Source organism: Perissodus microlepis, chromosome 18 (genome assembly GCF_051167445.1).
Source record: "Perissodus microlepis isolate ML-2025 ecotype Zambia chromosome 18, ASM5116744v1, whole genome shotgun sequence".
Lineage (NCBI taxonomy): Eukaryota > Metazoa > Chordata > Actinopteri > Cichliformes > Cichlidae > Perissodus > Perissodus microlepis.
This window is the reverse complement of record NC_140478.1, coordinates 19430693-19458100: the sequence shown is the minus strand read 5'-3', so window position 1 is coordinate 19458100 and position 27408 is coordinate 19430693. Positions and strand designations below refer to the sequence as shown.

General features: G+C 39.5%; 1 protein-coding gene across 6 annotated transcripts in view; it reads right to left on the bottom strand.

Annotated features, from left to right (window-relative positions):
* Positions 1-27408, bottom strand: part of asic1c (acid-sensing (proton-gated) ion channel 1c) — a 103896-nt gene that overhangs the window by 18164 nt on the left and 58324 nt on the right. The window contains exon 1 of one of the 6 annotated variants that reach the window (XM_084913463.1): positions 16378-16992. The exons of 2 other annotated variants lie outside the window; for them this stretch is intronic. In XM_084913463.1, the coding sequence (XP_084769589.1) occupies positions 16378-16905 (528 nt within the window). In that variant the 5' untranslated portion in view covers positions 16906-16992. Of the gene's footprint in view, positions 1-286; positions 1581-16377; positions 16993-27408 lie in introns of those variants that run through there. 3 more of the 6 variants (XM_084913458.1, XM_084913457.1, XM_084913459.1) reach the window with 3 other exon arrangements.

Sequence of the window (27408 nt, the reverse complement as noted above, 5' to 3'; positions counted from 1 at the left end):
AAATAAGAAACCTTTAAATACAGCAGACACTGAAACCACATCATTGTGTTTGTGCTGTTGAGTGAATTTTAAGGAGACATGGGTTTTAATGAGGGAACAGCTGTCATGTCTTAAAGGCAAAAAGCAGGACAGGCTTGTTTTGCAGCTCTGAAACATCAACGACTTAAAAGACCCGGAGAGAATGCCTGCTGTAGCTTTGTCAAATGCTAACATGAATTATTAATACCCCATATAAACAACACTCACATCCACACCTGGCAAACACCATCTCTCTTTCTGTACATACAGTGCTGAAGTTTTTGTAGGTGCAGGTTTCCCCACGAAACCTGCACTCCAGCAGCATGTCCTCGAGCTGGTGACCGAGCCGACCCATCATCTCCGTGGTGTTGGTTTGATAATTGGGGGGTGGGGTGTAGCTGCTGAAGTCCAGGAGAGTGAGCAGACCCTGCTTGTGATTGTCTTTAAGGATAGACAGGCTCCTCTTTATGACTGTGTGATTATGATACAGGAGATCCAACCAGTAGCCGCTGTGATACAGGTCATCTTTAGTCAGAGAGGATACCCGGAAAACATTTTTGTTGCAGAAGGTAACGGCTGGGAAGGACATGTTGTGAGCCCAGACCATGTAGATCTTGGTGATAGCAGGGTAGGACATCAAATAGAGGATTCGATTCCAGGACCAGGTGAAGAGGAGACTCAGACAAAGGAAGAAGGCCATGATCCAGATGACCCGCTGCGGTTTCGACTTGTCCGGAGAGAAGACAAACTTCAAACCGTGGATCTTGGTCCTCATTATGAAATCCACCGTGATCTCGTTCCATGTTGCTTTCAGCGAGCTGGACTGTGGGTTCTGAAGAGGGGGCTTCTGGGCATCACTTGATTTGTTTGGCTCCATGGAAACAGATTCGGATGTGGAGTCTTAAACCTTAATTGCGAGTCAAGGAAAGTGCTTCGTTGTCAAGTGCAGTTTCTCAGCTGCCCCCACTAGACTACAATTTACACATTTTCTCCACATGCATGTTAATATGTGTGTAACAGCGCGCGTGTGTATAAAAAAATCCAGGTAGCAGCAACTGGAGTCCTAACATGCAGCTGTCCCACTGTTCAGGCTTGAAAACACTTTGCCATGAAGATATAAACAAAGGAACTGTGCTCCTTGGGGGATGTAAAATTGATTTACATAATGATTCCTTTATGAGAAAAACAGTTGAATCACTCCATTAACAAAAACATCCAGCGTAACTATCCACACTCCTTCGTCAATAGACAAATGGACGTGATAATTGCAGATGTAAGCGACGGCTTCACTCCCAGAGGTAATCACTTTGAAAATTCGGAGAGGCTTACCCCTGTTGCTCAGATCTTTCACTCCTCCATCCCCCCTCTCCAGTGCCAGACAATACTTGCAGATTTCAGTGGTTTTTCTTTTTGTGCAGTAGCTGCCCAGAACCCAACTCCTCCCTTTTCCCACAGATTGAAGAGATGCTTTTCAGTGTGTTGACTTGAAGCTCGCAGAAAGGAATATAAAGCTTGTTGCCCCCCTACTCACTCCCTCTACAGTCGACTGGAGAATGAGGTGGAGCCACTGGATGAAATTGTTTTCCTCCGGTGATGAAGTGCACCTCCAATGGTATAGAGAGGAGGGGGTTGGTGGTGGTATTGATCAAAGTACAAATAATTGTGCTAAAGAAATTCCTCTACAAAAAAAAAAAGAGATCAAGTCTGAAGTTCTTTAATATTGAAGCATCGCGCGCTCATGGGTCGATATGTCTATATAATTGAAGACTGAAAGGGAGGCAGCAAGTTGGAGGAAAAACAGCTAAATATCCTTTAAAATGTGTTAGAAAAATATGTCACAGTACGATGTGTGATCTTCTTTTGCTCCAGTTTCAAGTATAATTTCACAAATGCGGTAATGAGTAATGAGGGCTAACATCCTGCTGCATGCAGATGTGGCTTTGGCTGATATTAAAGGTGCTTTGCTCCATTTAGTGAGACTATCAGAGGACTGTGTTTGGCAGAAAGTGATACTTTCCCCCTATTATTTTAGCTGGAATAATTTCAATCTGTAATGCGAGTATTGGCTGGGTAACCTGATCAAAGCTGAGGTGACAAATGGTTGTAAAAAATTATTGCGCAAAGTTAAAAATAGAAAGAAAAAATGTTTTATTACTGTGCAGACTTAGACCAGAGGGTGTCATCTGCAGGTTTGGATGGTGGGAGCTAATAAAAAATAATTGGAATGAACTTATTTTAATATAACACAAAGGAGTGTAAATGACTCTCGGGCTTCGTAGAGTCTGGGTTTCACTGACTAAATGCCAGAGAGGATCTACCAACTGATTCTGTTAACACAATAATAACATATTCATGTAAATGATTTCAGTATTTGAGGGCATAAACCTGGCTTTTTGCAAAAAGGCTGAGCTATTAGAAATGAAGAATTCAAGTAACCGATCGGCTATCGTTTAATAATTTAAGCTAATTCCTGAAATTACAGCTGCTGTCCCTCTGCAGTGAACTTAAAGTATCCCACAATGCCTTGTAATAAGTTGCATGCAACCAGTGGTCACCATCCAACTGTTGGATACAATCATTTATCTTCCTAGAGATAAATAAAGAGAAGGGCGACAAGAGCAACAGGAGCGCTCAGCAACATAAACTACCATTTATGTTCATTTATTTGGGATAATGTGCATTTCACAGGCAGATTTATGTGCATAGAGATTAGTATTTGGGTAAATGTGAAGCATAGTTGGCTAGCGACCGTGGCTCAGGGGGTTGGGAATCGCATCTGTAACCGGAAGGTCGCCGGTTCGATCCCTGGGCTCTCTGTCCTGGTCGTTGTGTCCTTGGGCAAGACACTTTACCCTACCGCCTACTGGTGTTGGCCAGAGGGGCCGATGGCGCGATATGGCAGCCTCGCTTCTGTCAGTCTGCCCCAGGGCAGCTGTGGCTACAACTGTAGCTTGCCTCCACCAGTGTATGAATGTGAGAATGAATGAATAGTGGTATTGTAAAGCGCTTTGGGTGCCTTGAAAAGCGCTAAATAAATCCAATCCATTATTATTATAGTTGGCTAGCCCTGCCCTGGCTGCTCAAGAATCCAGGAGGTTACCGCATCTGAAGAGATGTATTTACACCAAACAGAAATTTCTCAGGCCTTTTATGTTAATAAAACAAAAACAAAGAAAACTATTACACCTGGCACTAAAATGATCCCCTTGATGAGCAGTAAACTGAGATCTGATGTACATATCATGGTCATTTTACTTCATCAGCTCAGAGCATCAGCCCTGAGCTGGGCAACAGTTTGTTTTAACGTTCTGCTTTTTAAGGTTGTAATTTCTAAGGAAGTATAGACAGTCTTTGGACAGCCAACTAAAATCTATCATCCATATAAATATGAAATGATTTCATTGTGATATTAAGAGTATTTTGTCATCTTTGGGCAGAGCCAGGCTAGCCTTACCTGATCTTTTAGGCTTTATGCTAAGCTAAGCTAACTGGCTCCAGCAACATACTTAGTCCTAAAAAAAAATCTAAACTGTGATGATAGTAGCATAGACTGAATGCTAATTATGTAAAAAATTAAAGTTAAGGAAGAAGAGGTAGGAACATATACATAAGTGGTTCTGTAGTGTAGTGGTTTACACATTCACCCGATAAGCAAACAATCCCTGCTTTAGTCCCAGTAGAAGACGCTAACCCCTTGGGGTTGTGTCAGGAAGGGAATCTGATGTTACTTCAAACACAGCTCCCCACTGTGGGACCCCTTGTGAAGAAGGGAGTAGCTAGACATAGCTTCTAAAACAGCATTTATAAAAAGCACTGACGAGGGCTGTGGATCAGTTACTGTTTTGTTTTTTTTAAAGTGGTTACACTTTCCTACAAAGGAGTTCTTTACAACCTCTGTCTTTTCTGGGGAAGGGGCTAAGATAAACACCATAAACTAGTGATGTGCGGATCGATCCTGAAATATCGATTCCTCCGATACCAGTCATTTATGTTCTAGAATCGATTTTCACATTAAAATATCGATATTTTAGTAATTTAGGGTAAATTTGTAGTTTACCATTAACATGAACACAGTGGAAAGTAACTATATCATTCAGATTGTCTACATTCGAAGGAACTATTTCCTCTTCCGCCTTTCATAGTCATGTGCGAAATACGGCTGCATAAATGTCTCGCAGCACCTTGGCGTGCGCACTCACAACAATGGCTGAGCGTAATTGGAGTCATGTGCGGACGTATTTTACCTCCACAAACAGCTGAGCTGGTTTGCGATACATGTGGCAAAAAAGTGAGGTGTTGTGGCAACACCACTAACCTTGTCAAACACCTCAGAGTAAATCATATCACAGAATATGACGAGCGTATGTTGAGGCGAACTGAAGAGGAGGAGAGGGGCAGGTGCTGCTAGGGCGAGACAGACGTCTCTCACGGAGTCCTTTAGTGCTGCAGGCAGGCAAGGTGTTCAAATAGCGCACAACTTCAGTTTTTTTATTTCTATATGATGAACTCTGCCTTATTAAGTGATAAGAACAAGTAATCTGTTGTCCTGTAATCATTATGACACTTAAATTTGAGATACAATAAATAAAATGAGTTTTTGTACAAAGTATCGGTATCGGATCAGTATCGTCGATACCACCCTGAATTTTACTTGGTATCGGATCGGAAAGGAAATCAGTGGTATCGCACATCACTACCATAAACACAATTAAAAGAAACTGTTCCACATATTTTTGACACTGCCACCTGGTGGCAGTACGACGCTTCAACATATAGATGATGGTCTGCAAAAGCCTGCATCACACCTAAGCAGATAAACGTCAAATTACCCCTGTAAGAGCAAAATGGGCTCAAAATAAATGCTTGCACGTAATCCACAGGAAAGTCTGATATGTCACATTGAATTAGACACATGGCACTTCAAGCAGCCCAGCAGCCATCAAATCTACTTTAAAGTGCCAAGAAACACCACTAATTTATCCGTGGTATCTCTTCTATTTTCACATGTCGTGTTATTAAATTATTGTGCTGTCTGTGGTGGTCGCGTCAAGATATTCATCGGAAATTATTCTGTCTTGGTTTGTGCTGTCCTCAAAATCAGTGCTGACAGCAAAGTATACGTTAGTGTAGGTGTGAGTAGAAAAAAACAAAGCTTCTGACTAGTGCAGGATAAATATAGGTCGTTTATTAATCTTCAAAGAAGCAAAATGTGATTCAAAGAAAGAATTATATAAAAACAATTTCTACCCAGCCATTTTATTAAAGCCAAATTTACAAATGCATTACAAAAATAAAGCAACACTGTTTCCTCTGTGTTCAAAAGTCGTGATATTAATAGTCTGATAAGATTAATGAATGCCTGGATACTGAAAAACAAAGAATAGAGAAGGTTAAAGCTTCAATACAGTAATAATGGTTATTTTCCCTCTGTGTCCTTTCTAGCTTTCCAGCAGCAAAACAAGTAAATTAATTGGCTGAATTTAGCTCTAACAGCTACTATATGTCATGTCTGCACCAACCATCCTTTTTGCCCTCCAGACACAACAGATGCCCAGTATTGCTTTTCTTTTAGCCTTATATCTGAACCACTTTATTCTATAACAACAACTGGATAAGCATTTAATTGGAGAAATAGGGTATCTTTAATAATAATAACTTTAATTAGAATAACTATTTGCATAGTGCTTTTCAAAACGCACAGTTATAAAGTGCTTCACAGTTTGTATAAAACTACACAACTACACAAAGTTTGAGAGCTTCAATCTCAAAATAATCACCTCTGGTTTCAAAATAAGAGCAACCCAGGGGCCAACCCCTGGGATACAAGTCTTACTGGAATTTCACTTGAAGCCAGTACTAGCTAATGGCTAATTTTTATTTGCAGTTTAGCAGAAAACAAGACTGGATGAGCTTTGCTGGTCAAGAGTAGTAGCAATGTTCTGAGCAGATATTGCTCATTGTTTGGCTTAACAGAAAACTACAGTCAAGTATCATTAGCACAGCAACAGTAGCAGATTCCTTTGAAGCTATTTAGTAGATAATCCAGGGGTAGCATATGGAAAGAAAAGTGAACTGGACCAAGAACTGAGCCTTGGGAGACACCACATATCAGGGGTGCTGAGGAGGACATGTAGTTATAAATATGAAATTTGAAAAAGAGAAGTGCCAGAGATACTGACCCAGAAACTCTATAATCTGTAAATAAAAATGAAGGGCGAATAAGTCAAGCAATACTCAAATGGAATACTTACCTTTATCTAAGCTCATAAGAATCTCATTAACAATTTTAAGTATCGCTGTTCCAGTGCTATAATTTTGTTGAAAACCAGACTGGAATTTATCAACATATTGTTACCCTATTTCAAGTAGCTGATGAGCAACAGCTTTCTTGAGGATTTTAGAAATGAACAGCAATTTGTAAATTGGCCTATAATTGTCTAAAACAGTGGGATCTAGGGAGGGGTCTTAAAACAGACAAATGCTGACTGTTTTAAAGTATTCTGGCATGCAGCCAGATGATAGAGACTGACTGATAATAAAGCGAAGTGGGGGGGACCTCTAACAAATTTAGGATATGCACATATGAGAAACTATACTCAGGGAAATCAGGAAGAAATTGAATAATAGAATTGGTTGAGAAACCTGTACAGGTTGGAAGGATCCAGGTTTAATGTGCCCCATTAATATCATAGGGCAAGCAACCCCCCCCCCCAATACATAAATAAATAAATAAATGTCTCACATCGAGCAGACAACATGGCAGGAAAACCAGACTGACATGACGAGCTCTTTTCAGTGAGAGCGATCCAGTCAAATTTTGATATTTGATTTGTACTGACACGACACTTGACAACCTCTGTTTCAGACCCAGTAAAGTCACCCAGGCAAAATAAGGAGAACAAGAATACTAATGCTGTATGTGTAGCAGCAGAGTAGGACACCCAACAATACCATCTTATCTGCCTTGTTTCTCGATTTATTGACCAGCTGTACAGACTTCCTCTATTCTCATCGTCTTTGGAAAGATGCCAATAGATATGAAGCGCATTTAACTAGTAAGTTAATTGCTTGAGCTCATTTATTTTGGAGGCGTGTGGCAGGCTGCTCCCGTGGTCTCAGAATCATCCCTCGTCAGCAGTTTGAACCAAAACGCAATTTCATTACTCTGATCTCCAGAGGTTACACACTAGCAATACATGATAATCATCTTTACTCTCTTAACATGTGCTCTCTGTCTGACAGCGGCTATCCATCCTTTTTTCGATGTGGTATTTTCAAACAAAAGTAAACCGTGCACTTAAAAGGGATCTATTATGCTTCTTTCCGGCTAAAACTTTTTTTATTCTTGGTCTCTACTAGATGGCTTTGCATGACTCACAGTTTGAAAATCTTATTTCATTTTTCATTCATGCAGATTTTTTTTTTTTTTTTAGCTTTGCCACCCTCGCTATAAGTCAACTTCCCTCTGATTGGCTGCCCCTTGCAAACAGAAGGTTTGAACAGCAGATTGGCGGAGCTGCTGTTCTCACAGTCAGAGCTCAGCCAAAAACACTAAAATGCTCCATAGAGTCAGTTGATAATTCTGGGATTTTATAGTAGTAGGTATTGTAGCTTTAAAAGTAAATACTGGACAAATGTAACTATTCTTTGTATAAATTTTTGTGTAAAATAATTATAGATTTCCTGAATTGAAGAGCAACATAATCGCATTAAAAAGGGGCTTTGTACTCCCGGGCTAACGACAAATATAAAGACAAAAGCTTTAAATCTGATGTCAGACTGTAATCACAGCACTGCAATGATTTCAAACTTTTTTCTAATATGAAAAACTTTCATAACTCTGTTTTTTTGTCAACTCTTTCCCAAATCATTAATTTAATTAAAATATCCCCTCCAACACAGTACTGCACTGACACAAGAATATATAGCACTCTGGGCAAAATGTAATGATTCTTACCAATAAAATTGCTATCCTCTGTACTGAAAACAAACATCTGCTGCTCACACACTGCTATTGTTATCATCCTTTGGATGAAAATGTATTTAAACTGTGTGTCAGTACCGAAGCATGGTGTAATAAGAAAAATTACCAAATTCAAATAAGCATCTCAAAGAAAAGTAGAACCATTTGAAATATCTATTCTTTCAGATTTTTGTATTACTAGCCTGACTTAAAGAGCAACTCGGTGATCCCTCAGGCTGTCAGGGAATGACACTAACCATCCTCTTTTATGTCAAAGCCGAGGCAAACCCCAGCGGTCTCATTAGAGGAGGAGCAGAGTTTTGACTGAGTAAAGGGGAGAGCTCCTTCAAGGGCCAGTGAGAATGTTCAACACCAAATGAAATCCTGGCAGCAATTAGATGCACATCACAACTGCACAGAGTGCAGCTGGGGAAGAGAAGAAGCTGGACACAAGACATGCCCAGCATTAATGTCCACTCACTATTAAAGCTTAGCTAATTAGCTGATTAGTCATTTAGGGTATTTAAGAGCTGTTTAGGAAAATCTTAAGCAAAAATGCCAAACACTGTTTTCAGCTTTTCGTTATTTCTTAGTCTTCTATAACGTATAGAGAGCACAAACAGTTAACTAAGAAAATAACTTTCAGATTAATTAATAATGAAAATAATTAATTCATCTGTCCCAATGCCCTAATGCCTGCTTACTGAAAATGCACATAAAAAGGATGCTGCTATTATAATACATGTATTATTAATCAGTCTGTTAAATAATCTCTCCCTCTCATGCACATTATATATAGTTTTCCTTTAATTAAAAGATGTATTGATTAGATCATATAAAGTTCCCCCGCAGAGTTTGGGATCGTCTCCTTCATAATAATGCCAGTCAAATAACATATATTAAAGTCAGACACAAATCTAAACATTTGATAAGCTGAGATCAGAGAACATTTGTCAGCCTCGGAGAATCTAAACTGATCTAAAGCTTATCAAAACAGTCGCTTATTCAGTTGACAAAAGGATTAATGCGTAAACAGAAATGACCCTGTGTTCGCTTTGAACTGCATTTTACACCGACTGCAACGTGTTTGATTTATTCCACTCAGCACATTTTCCGATGAGCAGGCCAAACCGCGCTGACAGAAAAACAGTATTCAGTGTCAGCCTTGAAAGTTTTAAGATAAAAATTTATATTATTTAGAGCTTGAATAAATAAAGCCGGAGCACACTGAGTAGCATAGCATTTTCTCTATGAGGTCAGGATTCCTCATTGATATGCAGCATGTCAGACTCGCCGTTGCATGAAAACTTGAAAAACTCCCTGAGAATTTCCAAATTTTAGATTTAGGCCAGCTGAGAGACAGGCTGAGAGACACGGTGATTTAAAATGACCAAACAAATGCAAATCTGGACGAGATAGCCAGACAGAGCAGAAATGTTTGCAATCAGACTGTCACTCTGTTGGACGGGCAGCTTCTTTAGCAGAGGGAGACATCTTGTGGCCTGCCTCTAAATGAAACTAACCTCTCACACAGCCACTTTGTATGCTGCACCAGTCGTGCACGGAAACCCTGAGTGGATATTTTTGCTAAGAGAGGCTTATACTGTGAAATGCCTCATATAAAATTCATCAAAAGGAAGAAATATTGCCATACACTTTGTAGGAAAATTAATTAAACTAAAAATACACCAAAGCTGCTCTGAAGGAACATATTCAGTGTACATTTATTAGTCCTTGTTTTTTGTTACATTTTTCCCCCCCAAAAAAGTGCTGTTTCGTTGAGCTGAGGCAGCATGTTTTTTTTCTGGTTCAGTTAAAAATGTGCCCTCCCATTACTTATTTAAAATGTAGAGTAACTACAAAGATCTCTGGCGCAGCATATGTACAGTATATCCTCCCAAGCAAACCAGGTGGAGGGCAGATGCAGTCTGTATCAATAAAACACAGATGCAGCTGGCTACACCTGCTGTCTTTCTCCCTTGCTCCATTCCAGGCAGAATCCAAGAAACGCTGTCACTCAAGCTTTCACTCTGCAGCCTGCAGTCACACTTTGATAAACTCACTCCTCGAATTTCCTCACCGGTACTTTTGCAGGGATAATGTCTTTTTTTCCTCATCTTGTTTGCTCAGCTGGAGGCTTTTGGTACCCTGAATCCATTCAGGGATAAGCACTTGCCAGCAGTCTAAAATTGCCACAGTGTAACCCAGCATTCCATCAGTAACTTTTTTTTGCCCCCCTCATGTTTGTTTTAAGAATAAAAAGCATATCCTTAAACGTTCCTGAGGCTATACACTAAATCTCTCCCTCGCCAGCATTTAAAGGACTTTTACTACAGAATACAAATTTTGAAAGCCAATTACACGTTCATAGTTTAAAAATCACAACTGAAGAAACAAACAATGAAGTATATTATATGGGCAAAAGTACCTGGGCACCCACACATTACTCCTACAGGAACTGCTTGGCCATGAAAACCCATGACACTAAGCTCCCAACACAGAATTTTTGTGCAGATGCCAGAGGATGCCAGAGGAGTTTTGGAGCTACCACACAGAGTTACCACAACATTGGTGCCTCAGTACTTTATGTGGTCTGACACTTGGTGGCTGACTTGCTGCAATTCATAATCACAACATAAAATCATGACATTCTTAGTCATATGATTTCTAAATTTAATTTTTCTGACAACCTTACAGAGATTTAAATCTTTGTAACTGAAAACAGTATGTTAATAATATTAATTAATCACTTATTCTAACCTATAAAACTATATTCGATGAAATTTTATTTTTATAGCACCAAATCACAGCAGCAGTCACCTCAAGGCACTTTATATAGTAAGGCTAAGACCCTATGTAAGTATGCATGTGTGTGTGTGTGATATAAATGAGTTACATAGTGTTTTGATGCATTCATATGCAGCATGTCACACTGCGTTTATAATATCTGACTGTGACAGGCTGAGTTGTTATTAACTCAGCATGTCACATTAATCGCTGAGTTGTTATTAATAATGAAAAACCATCCTTTCTAACCTCTCTAACACTCCACTTCAGTTAATATATAAATCATTCAACGCAGTCATGGGGCAGGTTTACAGATGTATGCTGACGATATGGTGATATATGTCTCAGACAAAAATGTCTCGTCTGTTTCTTTGCATCGTTTACATTCCATAGCAGCACGACTTTAAAACTTTCAGCATAAATAAAACTGTCAGTTTGCCTCTCTTCCAGGGCTCGGTACTGAAAGAAGCCCATAAGTTAAATTTAGAGGCAAGTCACAGAACAGACCTCATTTAGATATTAGATTCTCTATCATTTACCTTCAGAACCTTCAGGTGAACCCTGAAGCTACTCAGCTACTTTAAATCTTACTATACTGCAGTCTGAACAAATAAATACAAACATACAGTACATACAAAAATAAAAACCACTTAGACTTGAGTGATCTAGGAGGAAAGAAATCTCACAGAATCCAGTGAGCTCTTTAGAACGGCATAATCTTTCAAAACGTTTGTTAAGGCAGACTGCATTACTAGGTGCTTGACTGTATACAAGTTTATACTCGTGGCAGTGAAAACACCTGTACTGAAAGAGGTGTGGCCTAATAATAAGGCATTTCCAACAATAGGTGATGTCTAAGCTCCTCTGTCTAAAGGTGCAACGGGTTGAAAAATTAAGACAATGCAAAGTAACAAAAATAGCAGAAATGTAAACATGTTCACATGCTGGTACAAAAAAGTATTTTTGTATTTATGGGTAATTTATTTCTTCAAGATGACTAAAAAGGTGATAAATAATTTTATAGCTTTACTATTTAAACTGCATTAAGGCTTAAAGTTAGGGCATTTCCACTTTAACTTACTGGTAGGCTTAGTAGGCTTCACCCCTGTTAATTGACTGAACTGGATCTCTGCAGCATGTTTGTGGTGTTTTTAGATATTTTAGTGGATTTATCTGAAAGAAAAAAAATAGATGGCCTGCTGTGCGGATCATTCATTTGCATGTTACTTAGCAATAATACCTGGTGATGGTGTCAGCTTAATGGAGCTATGCAGTATACTCCATTTGTCCATATATGATCAATTCTGCCTTAAAAACAACAACAACAACATGGCACAAACATGGCCAAATTACTAATGCTGATGTTTCACAACAAGGTATCACAAACCAGTGGGTTCATCTTTTATATACAGTCTATGATATTGACCAAATAGTCTTGAAGAGTAATCTCAGAAAGCAACTCCACACTTTGAAAGGTGCAGCGCATAACATTAATTGGCTAAGAGACCAGGATGTAGATCCCAGAGGCCATTAGTGGAGGAAAAAAAAAAAAGCTAAATATGGCTTCTGAGGTAATCAAAAATCAAAAGAACTTGTGATATGAACCATTAGTCATTTGTGCTCCATCTGTGTTCAGTAGATTAGGAAAACTTGGGAGTACAATGCATGCTGTTGTTTGAATATCATGATGCCAGGAGGCTGATAATCTACAACAAAACATAATGGCTCTATTGGTTTTGGACAGAGCCATATTTGTGTCCGGTGTCTCCACCTAACAAGCCAATTAACTTAAGAGGTTCTGTCAACTGGCACCTCCGATGTCTGCCTATGGTCGTATGCCGGATGTGCAAGTCAGCATAAAGCACCCTCGCACAGCATCCCCTCCATGAATTCCTTCAGTATTCCTCCTCAGTGCCATTGACTGGACTGCCAATGCTGCACTTAGAGTAACAGCGATTTTCACAGTAATCTTTTCTGATACTGAGTACTGGAATAAACACATTAAGTATTTGTAATCTGGCCTGTCATCTATGCTCGGTGCCTCAGATTTGTTTATTTCATTGTTTGCACTATACTCTATTTTATCTCTACTCTCCTTTTCATGCTCTAGGCAGCGGTGTAATTTTGTGCTCCTTCACACACCTTCTTCCTTTCATCTCTCCTAATGCTTCCAGTTGTGCATCGAGGCACTGGCTCTGCTCCAAAGCAGGCTGAATCACAGTGATGGTGTCAGTGCTCAGCTGAGTCCCAGTCCCACCTCAATCTAAGCACAGCGCAGCCTCTTTTTCTGTTTTCTCTTTCTCATTTGTTTCCATTTTGTGTCAGCGCTCCCCTTCAGCTCTATTTGTCGCTTTTCACCCTTTCCACCTCTCTCTGGTATAAGCAACTATTCTTTTGTACTTTTCTCCACGTTGCCTATTTTCTCTCTGACACTCAGTCCTGTCTTCTGCTTCTTTTACTCCCCTTCTTCTTTTCTTTGACCTCCAAAGCCAACATCAGCCTCCAGACGATACTGCAGCGCATAAAGTAAAACACCAGCTCCTGGCTCTAGCTTTGGCAGGCAAGACTTAATGTAATATTAAAAAGGAAGCTTAAACCAAAGGTCTTTTGTTACACCATAAACTAATAGATCTACAGGAAGTTCAGTCACAACATAGAAGATCAAGCGTAACGGGATAAACATGTTAGGATCAGCTCTCTGCAGTGGCATGGGCCGGCTAAAGTGCTGAGCTGGTGATCGATTGAAATGATATTACACCAGCTTCGGCATGCATCCTGCATATACACAATGACAGATGATTTATTTGGTGTGAGCTAGTCTTGCAGGCTTAATCCACAGCAATGATTCAGGGTGTGTTGGGGTGCTTACGCTTTTGAGTATTAATGAGGTAATCAATCACACGCCACTTCACAGACAGTGTGTAAGGCACCAAGATGGAGGCATGAGATTAATTTGATAATGAAGTAAAGCCTCCACCAAGACACTTATGTGGCAAATCATATATATTATAATCTAAAAATGGTTTTCTTTAATGTGATGTTGTGTCATATACAGCGTCCTAGCTACCAAAAACTGTAATCTGAGCACGGCTTGTTACCACAGGCTGATCCAGGGACATTCAAGGCTATGTTTCTATGTATATTTAGAGCACCGCATGGGCAGAACATTCCCAGCCTCTACCATCTGCCAGCTTTTAAATATATGAGAGTCGTTCTCCACCAGTAAATTACAGCATCTCTCCCCCCAAAAAATATTTCATTACTTGATGCAAAGGGAGTGATTGCACTTGGGGGCGCTGATATTTCCCCTATGAGATTTCCCAATACGACTGCACCCATACCCAGCTCATTAGCTGAAACATCTGGTCTTTCCTGTCACTGTCAGGCATGCCAAGTTTCTCCAGCCACTGTTACTTTGTCAAAAATATTACACATACGTACACGCTTGCATGTACTGAAATAGATCCGAAAGGACATCTGAAAAATGTTATCAAACTAAAGTGAAGTATTAGTTGTATGCTACAACTAATATGGTCGAATAGCTACAAAACTTTGTACTAAGGGGTTTAAATAGGAAAATAGAGCCGTATGCTTATTCTAATGATGTCCTTTTAAAAGCCATACCAAAATGGATCAATTAAGTGCATCAGCAGAGGTATTTGAATGATTCAGTGCATATATTTTCTCAGGTTTTTCCACATACACAGAGCTAATTGTCGGATGTTGTCTAGACCTTGTGTGAGTCATTTTGTGTTGATGTTGCTGAAGTATATAATGGGTAATCTCAATTCCATCCCATCTTATCTCCTATGAGAGGACATGCCTCTCAGCCTCCCACAGAAAGATCAGCAGGCCGAGGGAATCGAGGAAGGGGGAATTGAGGCAGCTCTATGAATCTTTAATTAGTCCCCTCTATACTTAGGCCGTCCGAGCATCTCCAGTTTCTGACATTTAGCTGAAATATGCCCTTTGTATGCAGGGATGTGAAGAAGCCAAGGTCATCTGACTGATAACAGCGATATCAAAATGCATCTTTATTAGCTCATATGCACTGTGTTGTTTTTGAGAATATGACTCAAACCTGATGAGTCATTTAAATGTGCAAGTCTTCATAGTAGGTGTCAGGTTTGATTTGAGTTGAAAAGCCAAAGCTTTTCTTTTAATGTGAATCACTGTCACTAACAAAAAAATAAATAAATAGCAACAGTAGTGCTATATTAGAACAGCTAGGTAATTAGTATAAATCGTTTGCCTCTGTTTCACTGCTGGTTTCCAAAGAAACTGTGCAGCATGAGACACCCGTCTCAGGCTGGGTTTTCATCACTCAAATCAATGGCCCATTTCATCGAAATACAATCCTTCCCCTGTCTCTGCAGCAGGACGATTAAGTTCCGCTCAGATTCTGCTGACATAATTTTATTTCTTTCGTAAAGACCTGAAAATTGAGAAGGAAAAACTGGAGTTCACAAAAAAAAAAAAAAAAAATGAAGGCACAGAAGTTAAGACAAATTACCTTTTCATCTCTACATGACATTGTTCCTGTGACATTATGTGCTTTAGATTTTTGTGATCGGAGACAAATATTTAGAACATTTGGTGCCATTACTACGATGAAGACGACAATCCTTCTGAGGTATTTACAAAGAAAAACAGTAACGTGTTAAAAACCCTACTGGTCTTGAAAACAGCATATGCTTGCTTCATAATGCATGATGCATGATGCCAGCAGAGATTTGTTGAACCATATGGCACCTCAGTTGATTAAACGTTTCGGAGGGCACTTTTAAGAAAGTAACTCTCATTTCTCCTTCAAGAAAAATTACAGCTAATAGCAGTCGCAAAGTGAAGAACTGGACCCAGCATAAATATTGGCATCACTATAAAGGCGAATGAAATACATTCCTGCTTTGTAAACAGAGATAAAGTGCTGCTTTATTAGTATTCCTCAGAAACTTTTCCTCTTCCACCCACGTACCTATTGTTCTCCCTAAAGCTACTTTATCTTTTCACAAACATGTCATTTATACTAGTATTTAAAAAAAAAAAATAGGGATTATGTTAAGAAAAAAAAGCTAAATTACGCAGTGACAGCATAATTTGAATCAAAGTGATGTCTCCTCTACTAACGATATCTGATTTGAATGATTATGCTCATCATGACATCATGACAGTGCTCATTTTGGAAATGTAACGTCTTTGAGCAGATCTCCTGGTGTTTATAAACATAAACAGACTCATTTTTCACTTCACCCCCGGGCAAAATGAAGCGCTGGAATCGTAGTTTTATAATGAATATTGAACAGCTCACAGTTGTTGGTATTTTTGCCTGAGGCTTTGTTTCTGTTCAAATTTTGCTTTCAAGCTTTCTATTAATAATTTCAAATTAAAGATTTTTAACACACGATTTGACACTTCCCATTAAATATTTTGTTTAAATATTAATGAATCAGCAATTAACCTGCTGAGACATTATGAAATATTGCAGAGAGAACATGTTCAACCTCTCATTGTGATCTTGCTTGGGATTTTTTTGTTTTAGCCCTAAATGATTGAGAAGTGGCTACACTGATCTCACTAGAGGTGAGACCTACATGAGGAGCCTTACTTACTGTGGTGAAGTTCTCTGGACCACAGTCCTTGCCTCTGTATTTGCAGTCAAGCAGCATCTCCTCTATGTTATGACTAGTCCTCTGCACAAACTCCAGCATGTTGAAGGTCTTGCTGGGGAAAAACTTGGTGTTGCTGTCTGTGGGTTGCCCTATAGCGGCCATGAAATCATCAAAGTCTCCTTGTTCCACACCCAGGAGTCCAGCCATCCAGAAGATATCATTCCTCCGGAGCTGGGACTTTCGAAAGGTGTTGTAGTTGCAGAGGGTTATGGCTGGGAAATACATGACGGGACTGTCCATTTCATCCAGAATTGTAACATGGGGGTATTGATAATACTCGATCACACGGTCGGCCACTTGGAGCAGGAAGATGGAAAGCGAGGCGCTGAATGCAGCAGCCCACAGCAACCGCCGGAAAGTCACTCCACCGGGCAGAAATATGTGGCTCAGGCCGTGGAGCGTACAGTTGGCCCCGAAAACAGTGATGTCTGATGGGGGACGTGGCGCTTCCTCCTCTGGAGCTCCCATTTTCTCCAAATTTTTCCTCAGTCAAGTTTTGTGGTTGTCAGGTGTCGTGTGGCTGCAGCGGTGCCCTAACGAAAACTGATGGTAGCAGAGAGGTTTAGCCAACCAAGGGGAGGCTGGACAAGACAGTGTCTGGTTTCCCTTTCCCACCCGAGGGAGGGGAAAGGGTTGGATATCTGGAGCTGGGAAGCAGCAATGAACTGTAATATCAACCATTCCACAATAAGATCTTAGAGGGCACATTGAACGCAAGAGATAGAGTTTCAACTGGGAAGTAAGCCTCACTTCCCTCGCGGGTAGCAGTGGATAGAGTCCAGATTGATGCAGCAGAAAGGCAAACGTGAAAGTGAAGCACATTACTGACCTCTGGTATCCAAATACTATTCTCTTCTGTTAAAATTTCTTTTCTAGTGGAAGCTTCCAGACATTTATTTGTGTTAACTTGTGAATACTACTCTTTAACACTTGCATTGGGGACTTTTACTGTTTTATCTCAAACTGAATGATTCACTGTCATTTAATCAGTGGCAGCCGGTCAAAACCCTCGGAGACATCATAAATATGATGTCATGCAGATAAAAACATGGCTGTTTGACAGCCAGCTGACATTTTAAAGCTACAACATGTGATGAATTCTCAATTAGCTTCACATTTATCTTGAGATGCCACACACCTTAGAAGCTACACTGGAGTAATAATTTAGTGCTTTCTTTAATAGCACCTGCATAGGGATTGTTCTGAAAGGTCAAAGTATTGATCTTTCATGGTTTTCAGTTAACTTTTAATTCCTCCTGACAGAATCTAAATATGACACCCGTGTTAATCATGTTATGAAGTGTGTAATTGGTAAGATTTTTTTTTTTTTTTTTACATACAAAGCATTATGTTAGAGGGTAACATACATATCTGACTTATTTATTTTAAACCATTGAAAGGGGTTAAAATAAGTACACTAAGTTCTTGTCAGTACACATGTACCTGATCCTTTAAGTTTAAAGCAAACATCTTCTTCTGTCCTGCCGCAGTCTCCTTATCATGAGTTTTGTAACTGCATCAATTATTAATGCACTCCTGCATATTTTTTTAACTCATGGACAGAGGTGTATACTTGCAGAATGTGAGCCTGAGGCTACTTCAGTTCACACTGGCGAGAATCTGTCTCGACTAGAATTGATCAGCTTAGAGGAGCATTCATTTAAAGCAAAGTTAATAAGGTAACTGATGCTGGGACCTCAGCCACAGCTTTAATGGCCTGCCAGGACTACTTATAACAAGGCTGGTTAACCAGTTCAGACCAGCTTTCTTTCCCTACTAAGTAATCTCTTATATTTACTGATTTATATCTACTTCCTTGTGCTTTTTTGATGCTTCCATCTCACTTTATCGTTCCTCTTCTTTATTCAGCTATGTGCACTTACTTCCTTTAGTTGCTGCGAGTGACAGCTGACTTCTGTGAGTCGTATTGTCTTGTATTCATGATATGTGCATCTAAAAGGTTCAGCAACCCAGCAAAAATATTAGCTGACTTTGATTTGTCTCTTTGAGCACTTCAGCACTGTGTGCCAACATTATTAGATCGATCTATTCAAATCCTGTTCTGAATACTTCCACTTGTACGTCTATAACTTCACAAAATACCTAAAACTTGTGCACAGAGAAAATGACCTGAGTTCCATGTCAAGAATCTGCACGAGTGACGAGAGCTGGGTGGGAACCAAAACGATTGAGCCGAGGTCTGGCACCAATCAGCCCAACAGCCTCCTCTGTAGTACATGCCATTGTGTGCCCCCCTCATAGTGTATTAAAAAGGCAGGAGATTATTGGCTACACCAACACAATCGTCACTCACCATCATATGTGGTGAAAACTGGACTTTAAGCAGCATGTGCAAAGGAGATGCAAAAAGAAACGACCTCACATGGGAGATCATCAAAAATTAAAAATTAAAATCAGATATGGTTTTTGCTTTTTGTGGGTGGAACAGCAGAACGTGTTCATCACATCTAATAACAACCATGTTACAAAGGATTTGCAACCAATTGGAAGTCCAATAGCAAGCTCCCTGTAAATTTTAAGATGTTGCTTCAACACATCTCTGACTCTAATTTTCCCTCTCACCTCTGTTTTGGTCCCCACCAACTCTCAGGAGAAATATCTGGTTCTTCACCTGAAAACAGTTTCACAATGTTCACCAGCTAGTTGCTAATTTTTTTTTCTCTGCAGTTTGGAGGCAGGCGAATCATTCTGAACCAGACTTTCATGAAAAAAAATCTGCCTCCTGATGCTTATGAAAGCAGTGAAAATGAATGTGAAAGAAAAGGCTGTGGGCAATACGACCAAATGAATGAACTGAAGGCATTAAAACACTTTGAGGGTAAACTGCAGGGTGACTCTTGGTTACATTACGACAAACAACACAACAACATTGCTCATTACTCACCGTCATTTACTCCTCGGGTAATGTAAAAATATTGATCGGTGCAGCTTTAAGAGCTCTAACATTATTAATTAAGTTGTTACCTCCCCATATGCACTTAACACTGTCATAGCCCTAACTCTATCATTTAATGTGTGCCAGCCGGAAAGGGACTGTACGTACACCATCAGTCATATGCAGTAAGTACTGATGGTACTTACTTTTGCATGCATAGTGCACATGCACTCATATTTATCATTTTGTTTTGCATTTCTTTGATTAAAAAAGGTGTCCAGCACTACGCTTTTTGTCACATTTTCTGTGATCAGTGTGACACAAACTGTAATGGCCATGAATATAAGGCTTGTCTGCAAACCCACTGGCTGGTCTGCTGACTTAACCTCTTGGGCCAACAGCTGATTTTTTTCAATTATTCCTGTGTAGCTGCACATATCCAGGGATAAACTTCCTGTTCACCCTTCGGTCATTGTTTATAGATGTACAGCATTATCTTTTGCCTTTTCTTGCCAACTATTTGTGTGTTTTAATCTTTCTCTCTCTTCTCTCCTTTCTCTCTCTTTCCCCTCACCCCTCAACTGGTTGTTGGTAGCTTTCTGTCCCTCCTTGAGCCTAGTTTTGTTTTGCTGGAGGTCTCTTCCTGTTAAAAGGGAGTTCTTCTTCACTACTGCTCCCAAGTGTTGCTCATAAGAGAGCCTCTGGTTTTCTAATATAGTGGGCTCTTCACCTTACAATATAAAGGTGGAATAATTGCTTATTATTTTTTTAACCTTTAATAAAACTCTTGAGATTAAAAGGATTTTTTACAGTTTTAGTGTTAACAAAACTAAACTGCAGTCAGAATGTGGTGTTTTTTCAGTCTCCAGATTAAGCTCAAGCCTACAAAGCAAACGACCAGCAGGAACCAAAAAGCTTTAAGTTGCGCACATTCATATGCAAATATTTGTTTGTAGTGATTAAGGTCAAATAATGCGCTTAGTGAAAATTGCTGCAATATCCCTTTAATTTTAAATCTATTCCTGAATTCAAAACAAACAATGTGATATTATAGGATTGTGTATGAATAGCATGCCGGTGGGGGCGCATTTCGCTCATTATTTTTACAAATAAATATTCTACAGACTAAAATAACACATAAAAGGTCAGAGTGAGGGTTCGTGACATGAAATGACGGGTAACACGCTATGTTGCGACATCAGGATGCAACAAAAACTAATCATTTGTTTGTTGGCCAGCAGCCTGCTGGAATTTCCCACCAAATGCCATTTAAAATTTGACACGTGCAATAAAATAACAGACAAACAACCTCAAACCTCGATGAGAGTTCTTAAGAAATCAAGAGGTTCAGAAAATATTTTAAAGGTGTAGCACGCTTTAGTCGAGTATTGACGTGTGTGTACATAAAAACAAAAAGGGAACCAGAAAGCTCTTAAACCTTGAAGATAGCATTTAGTAAAGGAGAAAGAACAGGAACCACTCCCTCAACCAACAGGAGAAAAAAAAAAGCATAAAAATGTGAAACTATGAGGGTTCAGATAGAACAACTTAAAGAAGGTATCTTTAAACCATGACTTAATGTACAGACAGTTTGCTGAGGCACTGAGACTTTCTGTATGTGAATTCATTAGAGACTTCTTCATTATGCTTTCAGGAAAATCGGCACTGATGTTGTGTAAGTACCATCTCCGCTCTTCTCTATCATCTCCCGGGAAATGGAATTATCTTTCTTCAACTACAACAAACGCTAAAGTTGTCACAGTGTATTTGTGTAATTAATAGGTGCACTCTAAGTGAAGTGCAAGCCACTGCTCAATCAATACACTGTGGAGTTTTTCCAGCTGCTTTAAGTTAAGTGTACTGGTTAATGCGCTGCCGCAAGAAATCAGTAGTTCAGTACATCATGGCTTCTCTGTGGCCTGGGAGCACCTTCTTTCACTCTACAGCAAGAAGAAGACGGCGCTGAGGCTGGATTCACACTTGTCATGGTTACTGATTTCAGATATCCAAGTCCTCCTTCTCATCAGCCACTTTGTATCCCGACCGTGTCGAGACTGTCAGTGCTGAATCTGACAAAGGGAATGTTATAGGTGACTACTGGAACATCATTTGAAAAAGTATAAGGTTCGTTTAAATACTGACTGTGGAGGTAAAGTGTCAAACCTGCCCATCCGGAATCCAAAAATCCTAATTAGCTTGCTATCTTTGTGGCAGGAAGGCCAGCAGTCACAGCTGGGAGGGGTACAATGTCCTGCATAAGTAGAATTCAAGCCACAGTGACTTTATGTAAGTGTTGCCCAACTGTCTTCCCTCATTCCTCTCATCACATGTCGACAAGTCCTTTCATGTATTTCCAAAATCAAAATATAGAAAAGGAGCCAAGTTTGAAAGTGCTGAGCTAACACATTAATGTGACGACACTTTTCACATCAATAAGCTTTACAGAGATAATGATGAACAAGTATGCAAATAGGCTCATTAAAATGCAGGGTGAGAGCTGGATGCTGGAATTCATCTCAAAATGTTTTAAACCTCAGACCCCCGAACTGTCTGGGAGTTAGGCTTTAGGGTTCGCCTAAGTGATGATGTCTTTTAGTGACCGGAGGGACTGAATGCTAAATAGCAAAAAACAAAAACAAAACAACAAAAAACAGAAGAAAACAAATAAGAAAAGCCACTCAATGATCTAAACTCATAGTCTGCTTTCTCTTCTTTCCCAGAACTTTTAACCATTGTCAATCTCTTCAAAGTGTGCAAATGCAACTGCTGTGACTGACAGACTGTTGTTGGGTTGCACATAATGTTATTTCCATTAGATCCAATGATGTAAATCATAAAACATTAAACATTAAAAATGTCCATTACAATTTCCCAAGGCGTGTTGTAGAAAATGGCTTGTTCTGTCCAACAAAAGTCCATTATTCCAAAATATTTAATTCAGTTCAACTTCGGAATTTCAACAGACATTCACAGTTCAGGCCCGAAGCAGTGGATGTTTAATCTTTTTAAGCACTCAAATGATGAATTAATTATGTAAATAGTTTATCAGAACAGAGCAAAAATGAATGCAATTTGTGCAAATGTGCAAACAGACTGATCCTCAAAACCTTCTATTTGTTAGGGGCAGCCAGAATAAAAACAAGGAGCTGCAGTTTAACAAAAGAGCTCCCCTTTGACCAGCACTATTTTATTTTCTTTTTGCAATCAAAACACCTCATTTCTATGAGCTTCCATGGTGCAAAAACAATTTTAGATTTGCCTTTATTTCATTCTGCACTTATGCAGAAGTACTCACTGGTCATCTGAATAAGCCAGGACTACATACTACTCACACATTTTAATGCCAGTGCAGTATCTGCGGCTACCATCCGCTGGTCCACTTTCACTTCATAAGAAGTGATCAGATTTTTAAATGCCAATAATCAGAGTCTATGGCCTCAGTGAGTGTACAGCGCAGCTGCTTTCTCTTATGGCAAGCAGGAAATGGGCAGTGATTAATGAGGAAATTCAATATTTCAGTATTGACCCAAACACAGGAGAATCCTTGATAAAATGGGTGTCACACTAGCAAAAGGAAGGTGCTCGAATTGGCGCTTGCATTGCACATGCATTACGGCTTCAGAGGAGACAACGATCTTTGTATTTCGTAGTAATGACAGAAACCCTCCCCAGTTTGTTTTAATGCCTAACTCCATGCTGACAGTTATTCATCAGGCACAAGCGGCGTTCTTCATACAGCTGCCAAAGTAATCACACTGAGTATGAAAGGCTGAAAAGCTTCACTGTGGGTACTTCAAAGAGCTTTCAAAAATTAATTTCTGTCCATCTAAGACAGCAATTACTGTAGCTCTAAGCAGAGTTAAGGGGAATAAAAGGTGACTTTTCCCTTATCCTTTTAAGAGAGCAGTTTGGAAACAACGCTCTCAAGAAGCAAATCTTAAAAAACAACAACAACAAAAAATCCATCTGATACATTTTTGTGCATGGTGCGAAGATCCGGCCTCTTCAAAGAGTGAACTTTTCAGAAATGTATAAAACTAATTTCACAGGTTTGTCTAAGGGTCAGAGAACACTGCTGTAGCATTTTATTCTCAAATAAGACAATATTCTATTTTTCTGAATAACTCCATTTTCCTCAAAGTCATACACGAGACAAGCCTGTAACCTGTGCTGTCATCACCAGACGACCTTTTAAGTCTGACGAATGAGGGACTACTTCAGCTTCAAGAGAGGATAAGAAAAGTCCAGGTCACTTTCTAGGAAGCACTTTAATTCTCTAATCTTTGAGGATGAAACTTAAAATTAAACGTCCATCTTAAAATTGAATCAATGGTTACTTTTACCAGTATGTGAGGTGATCCTTAACCTGTGATAATAGACACTTTTCTCCAGGGCTATCTGGATAATGAAGGGAAGGATCTTAATTTGCTGACTTAGTGGAATTTGTGTTACATGGTATTGTTGGAGCTTTTATTTCTGAATCTGTTGCTCTTACCCCCCTGCCTGAACAAGGGCTCAGGTCTCCAGGAAATTACAGTGAATAGTCCATTGTTCAAAAGTTCACTGACTCCATGAACACAAGAAAAATATCCAGGAAGCTCCACTTGAAGCTCCACTTGATGAAATCACCGATAACATGGACACTGTGTGTGTCTCTAGGTCTGAGAGATGTTTCTAAATATAGCTTTCTCTGTCCTTTTCTTGGTTTCCAGCCAAATTTAGCAAAGTGCTGGCTCTAACTGAGTCCAAGTGTTGTACCTCTTATAGAGAAGAATGTTTATTGAAAATCCCATCAGGCTGAGTCAACCCAACTAGGAAAATTCCAGCTTTCATATATTCAATATCCATTATATACAACGTGAAATATTCCAATCTTTTTTGTTTTAATTTTGATCAGAAATATTTCAGATTATTAGAATATTTAATTTACAGTTTGAGTAAATTGTCTTTCACACAGTATACATGGCATGTATTTCTCTGCTTTGTTCAGTAAACATAACAGCAATCATGGGGAAGGCTGCTAACTTGACAGTTGTCCAGATGACAATCAACAACATCCTCCATGAGGAGGTTAAGCCACAGAAGGTTAGTACTGAAAAGTTTGCAGACTGCTTTATTAAAGCTTATTTAGATCACTGGAGGGGAAACGTCACAGAAAAAGGTGTACAGGCAACACAGATGCCTTGTGAAGATTGTAAAGAAAAGATCGTCCAAGGACTTGGACGTGAACTGAGGCCAATGTCAGTGCATCAAGAGTCACAATGCACAACTGTCTTCAGGATAGGAGGAACAAATATCACATTCCTAATCTGAAGCAACTTCTGAAACACAGACAGTGTCAGAAGCATCTTATCCTGGTAAAGAGAAAAAGGAACTGGACTGTTCAGTGGTCTAAAGTCCTGGTTTCAGAAAGTAGGTTTTACATTTCACTTGTAAATCAAGGTCCTAGAGTCTGCAGGACGAGTGAAGAGGCATATAATCCAAGGTGTTTAAAAGTGCAATGTGACATTTCAAATTTTTAGTTTAATTCAATTCAGTTTTATTTATATAGTGCCAAATCACAACAGCAGTCGCCTCAGGGTGCTTCACATTCTCAGGCAAAGACCCAACAATAATACAGAGAAAACCAGAAATCTACCAGATGCTTCCATCTGCTGACAAGCTTTATGGAGATGCTGATTTCCTATTACAGCAGGACTTAGCACCTCGCCACAGTGCCAAACCTAGTTCCAAAAGGTTTGTTGACCATGTTATTACTGAGCATATTTGGCCAGTCAGCTCTCCTGGCCTGAACCCACGGAGACTCTATGGAGACGACCACGAGAAACACCTGACCTCAAAATACCATCAAAGCAGCCTGGGCTTCAGTCACGCCTCAGCAGTACCACAAGCTGATCACCTCCACAACACCGATGCAGGAGCTCATGAGGAAATGTAGCCCTAACCAAGTACTGAGTACATGACATTTCTGTATTGTAAATTCTTGTTTTGTGATTGCTCTTAGGCAATATACTAATAATCTGAGTTACTGGGGTTCTGGTTTTCATGGGCTATAAAACATAATCATCACAATTAAAACACCAAATGCCTGAAATGCTTCACTTTACATGTAATGAATAGAGAATATATGAAAGTTAATCTTTTGGAATTTCAATTATGAAAAAAATATCTTTTTTCAGATCCAGATATTCATTTTCTTTGAGACACACTAATATGAGGCATCAAAATGGTATCTTACTGCAAAACAACTCACTGTAGGTTGATCCAATAATGTAGGCAGGATCATAATTTTAAAAATCCATTTGGCAGCAAAAGCCCAGAACTCTGAAGCCAAGGACTTACAAGCCACCGTTAAGAGAGCAGTCTTTCTCTCATTGTAGGCTGGACAGTGACCACTTCTTTTAATAATCTGAGAAATCAAAGGAACCAAGGAAAGAAAGAAAACATGACAGTTGTGCTGTTTTGCATGTTTGGTGAGACAATATGAGAGACGTTCTTTTCATTTGCTCTATAAGAAGGGAAAATAAGACACTTAGCATTGAAGGCTGCAGCTTTTTTCATCCTTCATGTTTTTGCAACAAAATTACTATTTTAAATCTTCATATGGGTTATGACGTTTCCATTCAACTCCAGCATCTTACAGAAAAAAATATGAGCAATGTTTATTATTGCCCCCATTAGTGTTGAGAAAGGCAATAAAGCAGGGGGAATGCTTTGTAACTGACAAGTCACTACCCACGTCTGTGCACTGTCTTTCTGCTTCTCAGTCAGATGCACTCTTTGTTTGTCTCGTCCCATTTCAAAACACCGAGGTAGCTACATGTACAGCAAAAATGCTCAGCTTGAGGCTTCATAACAAGACATCTATAATCAATGGGGAAAGGCAAGATGGCTACTTTTATATACAGTCTGTGCACCAGACAGGTAACGCATGTGTTGTGTGGTTAGGCAACGTGAAACTGTACAAACAAGAGAAACTTGCAAAGTCAAAGACTATTACACTCTTTTGTTTTCCACCCTTCAAAATATGTGGGAGGAAAAAAATATCCTTTGCAGCTATGCAATGTCATGACATTGCAGTTCTCAGTATGATCAAATGGCTGTCTGTGAATATCTAATAGTATTTCTACTTCAAATGAACCTTAAAAGTAAAGTAAAAAGAGAAGAGGACAGTCTTGAGCAGTCCATTGTTACTTTGACCAATTCCGCAGCAGCGTAGACCTATTGCAGTGTAACTAAGAGGGGATTCAGGGCCACCTGATCCAACTCTAACCATATGCTTTATTAAAAAAAAAAAAGTTTTAAGCCAAATCTTAAAAGTGAGAGGGTGTCTGTCTCCCGAATCCAAACTGGAAGCTGGAAGCATCTTAGCAGATGAACTGTACTCTGTTGTTGTCACATAAATAATTGGGGAACAGCGACAGCAGTCGATTTTACATTTTGGTAATTAGGCAGAGTTTAGACATTCTATTCAGTGGTGAAGACCGTGAGACGCTTTTGAACCCTGACTGAACAAATATTTTGGTCAAGGCTCTTCTGTTCTGCCCCTCTGTCAAGCAGAGAAACACGCTCATCCTACTTCTTAATCGTAATAAATTCATGAAGTATCTGTTGTGATGTTGACTGATGGAATCCATTTATCACTCATCATTATAGCTTATAAGTAGTTTGCTGTATTTAGTCAGTATGATATCTTTAAAGCAATGCTGATACCAGTAAATAGACTTGAGAATTTTGGCGGCCCCACAGTCTAATGTCCTCTGTGCCTGTCTTTGCACTGCGGTATAAGTCAGCTAACTGGATTAGCACTGACAATCAAAAAGAGGAATTGGACAGTGCACGTCAATAAAGAATTACTCCCTCTTCGCATTAATGCCTAGGCGTAAAGTTTGCATGGAGAGCGCAAGCTTGCTTGTGACTCAGACCCACAGCCATTAATTATAGTGGCTATAAATTGCTTCAGACCAATTAATATACTACTGGAGGGAGCTTGATTGTTTTGATAGCTGTCTAAAAGTTGTCTGGAAAATGAAACAGAGGAGAAAGACAGAATTACTGGAAAGGCTGATGACCAT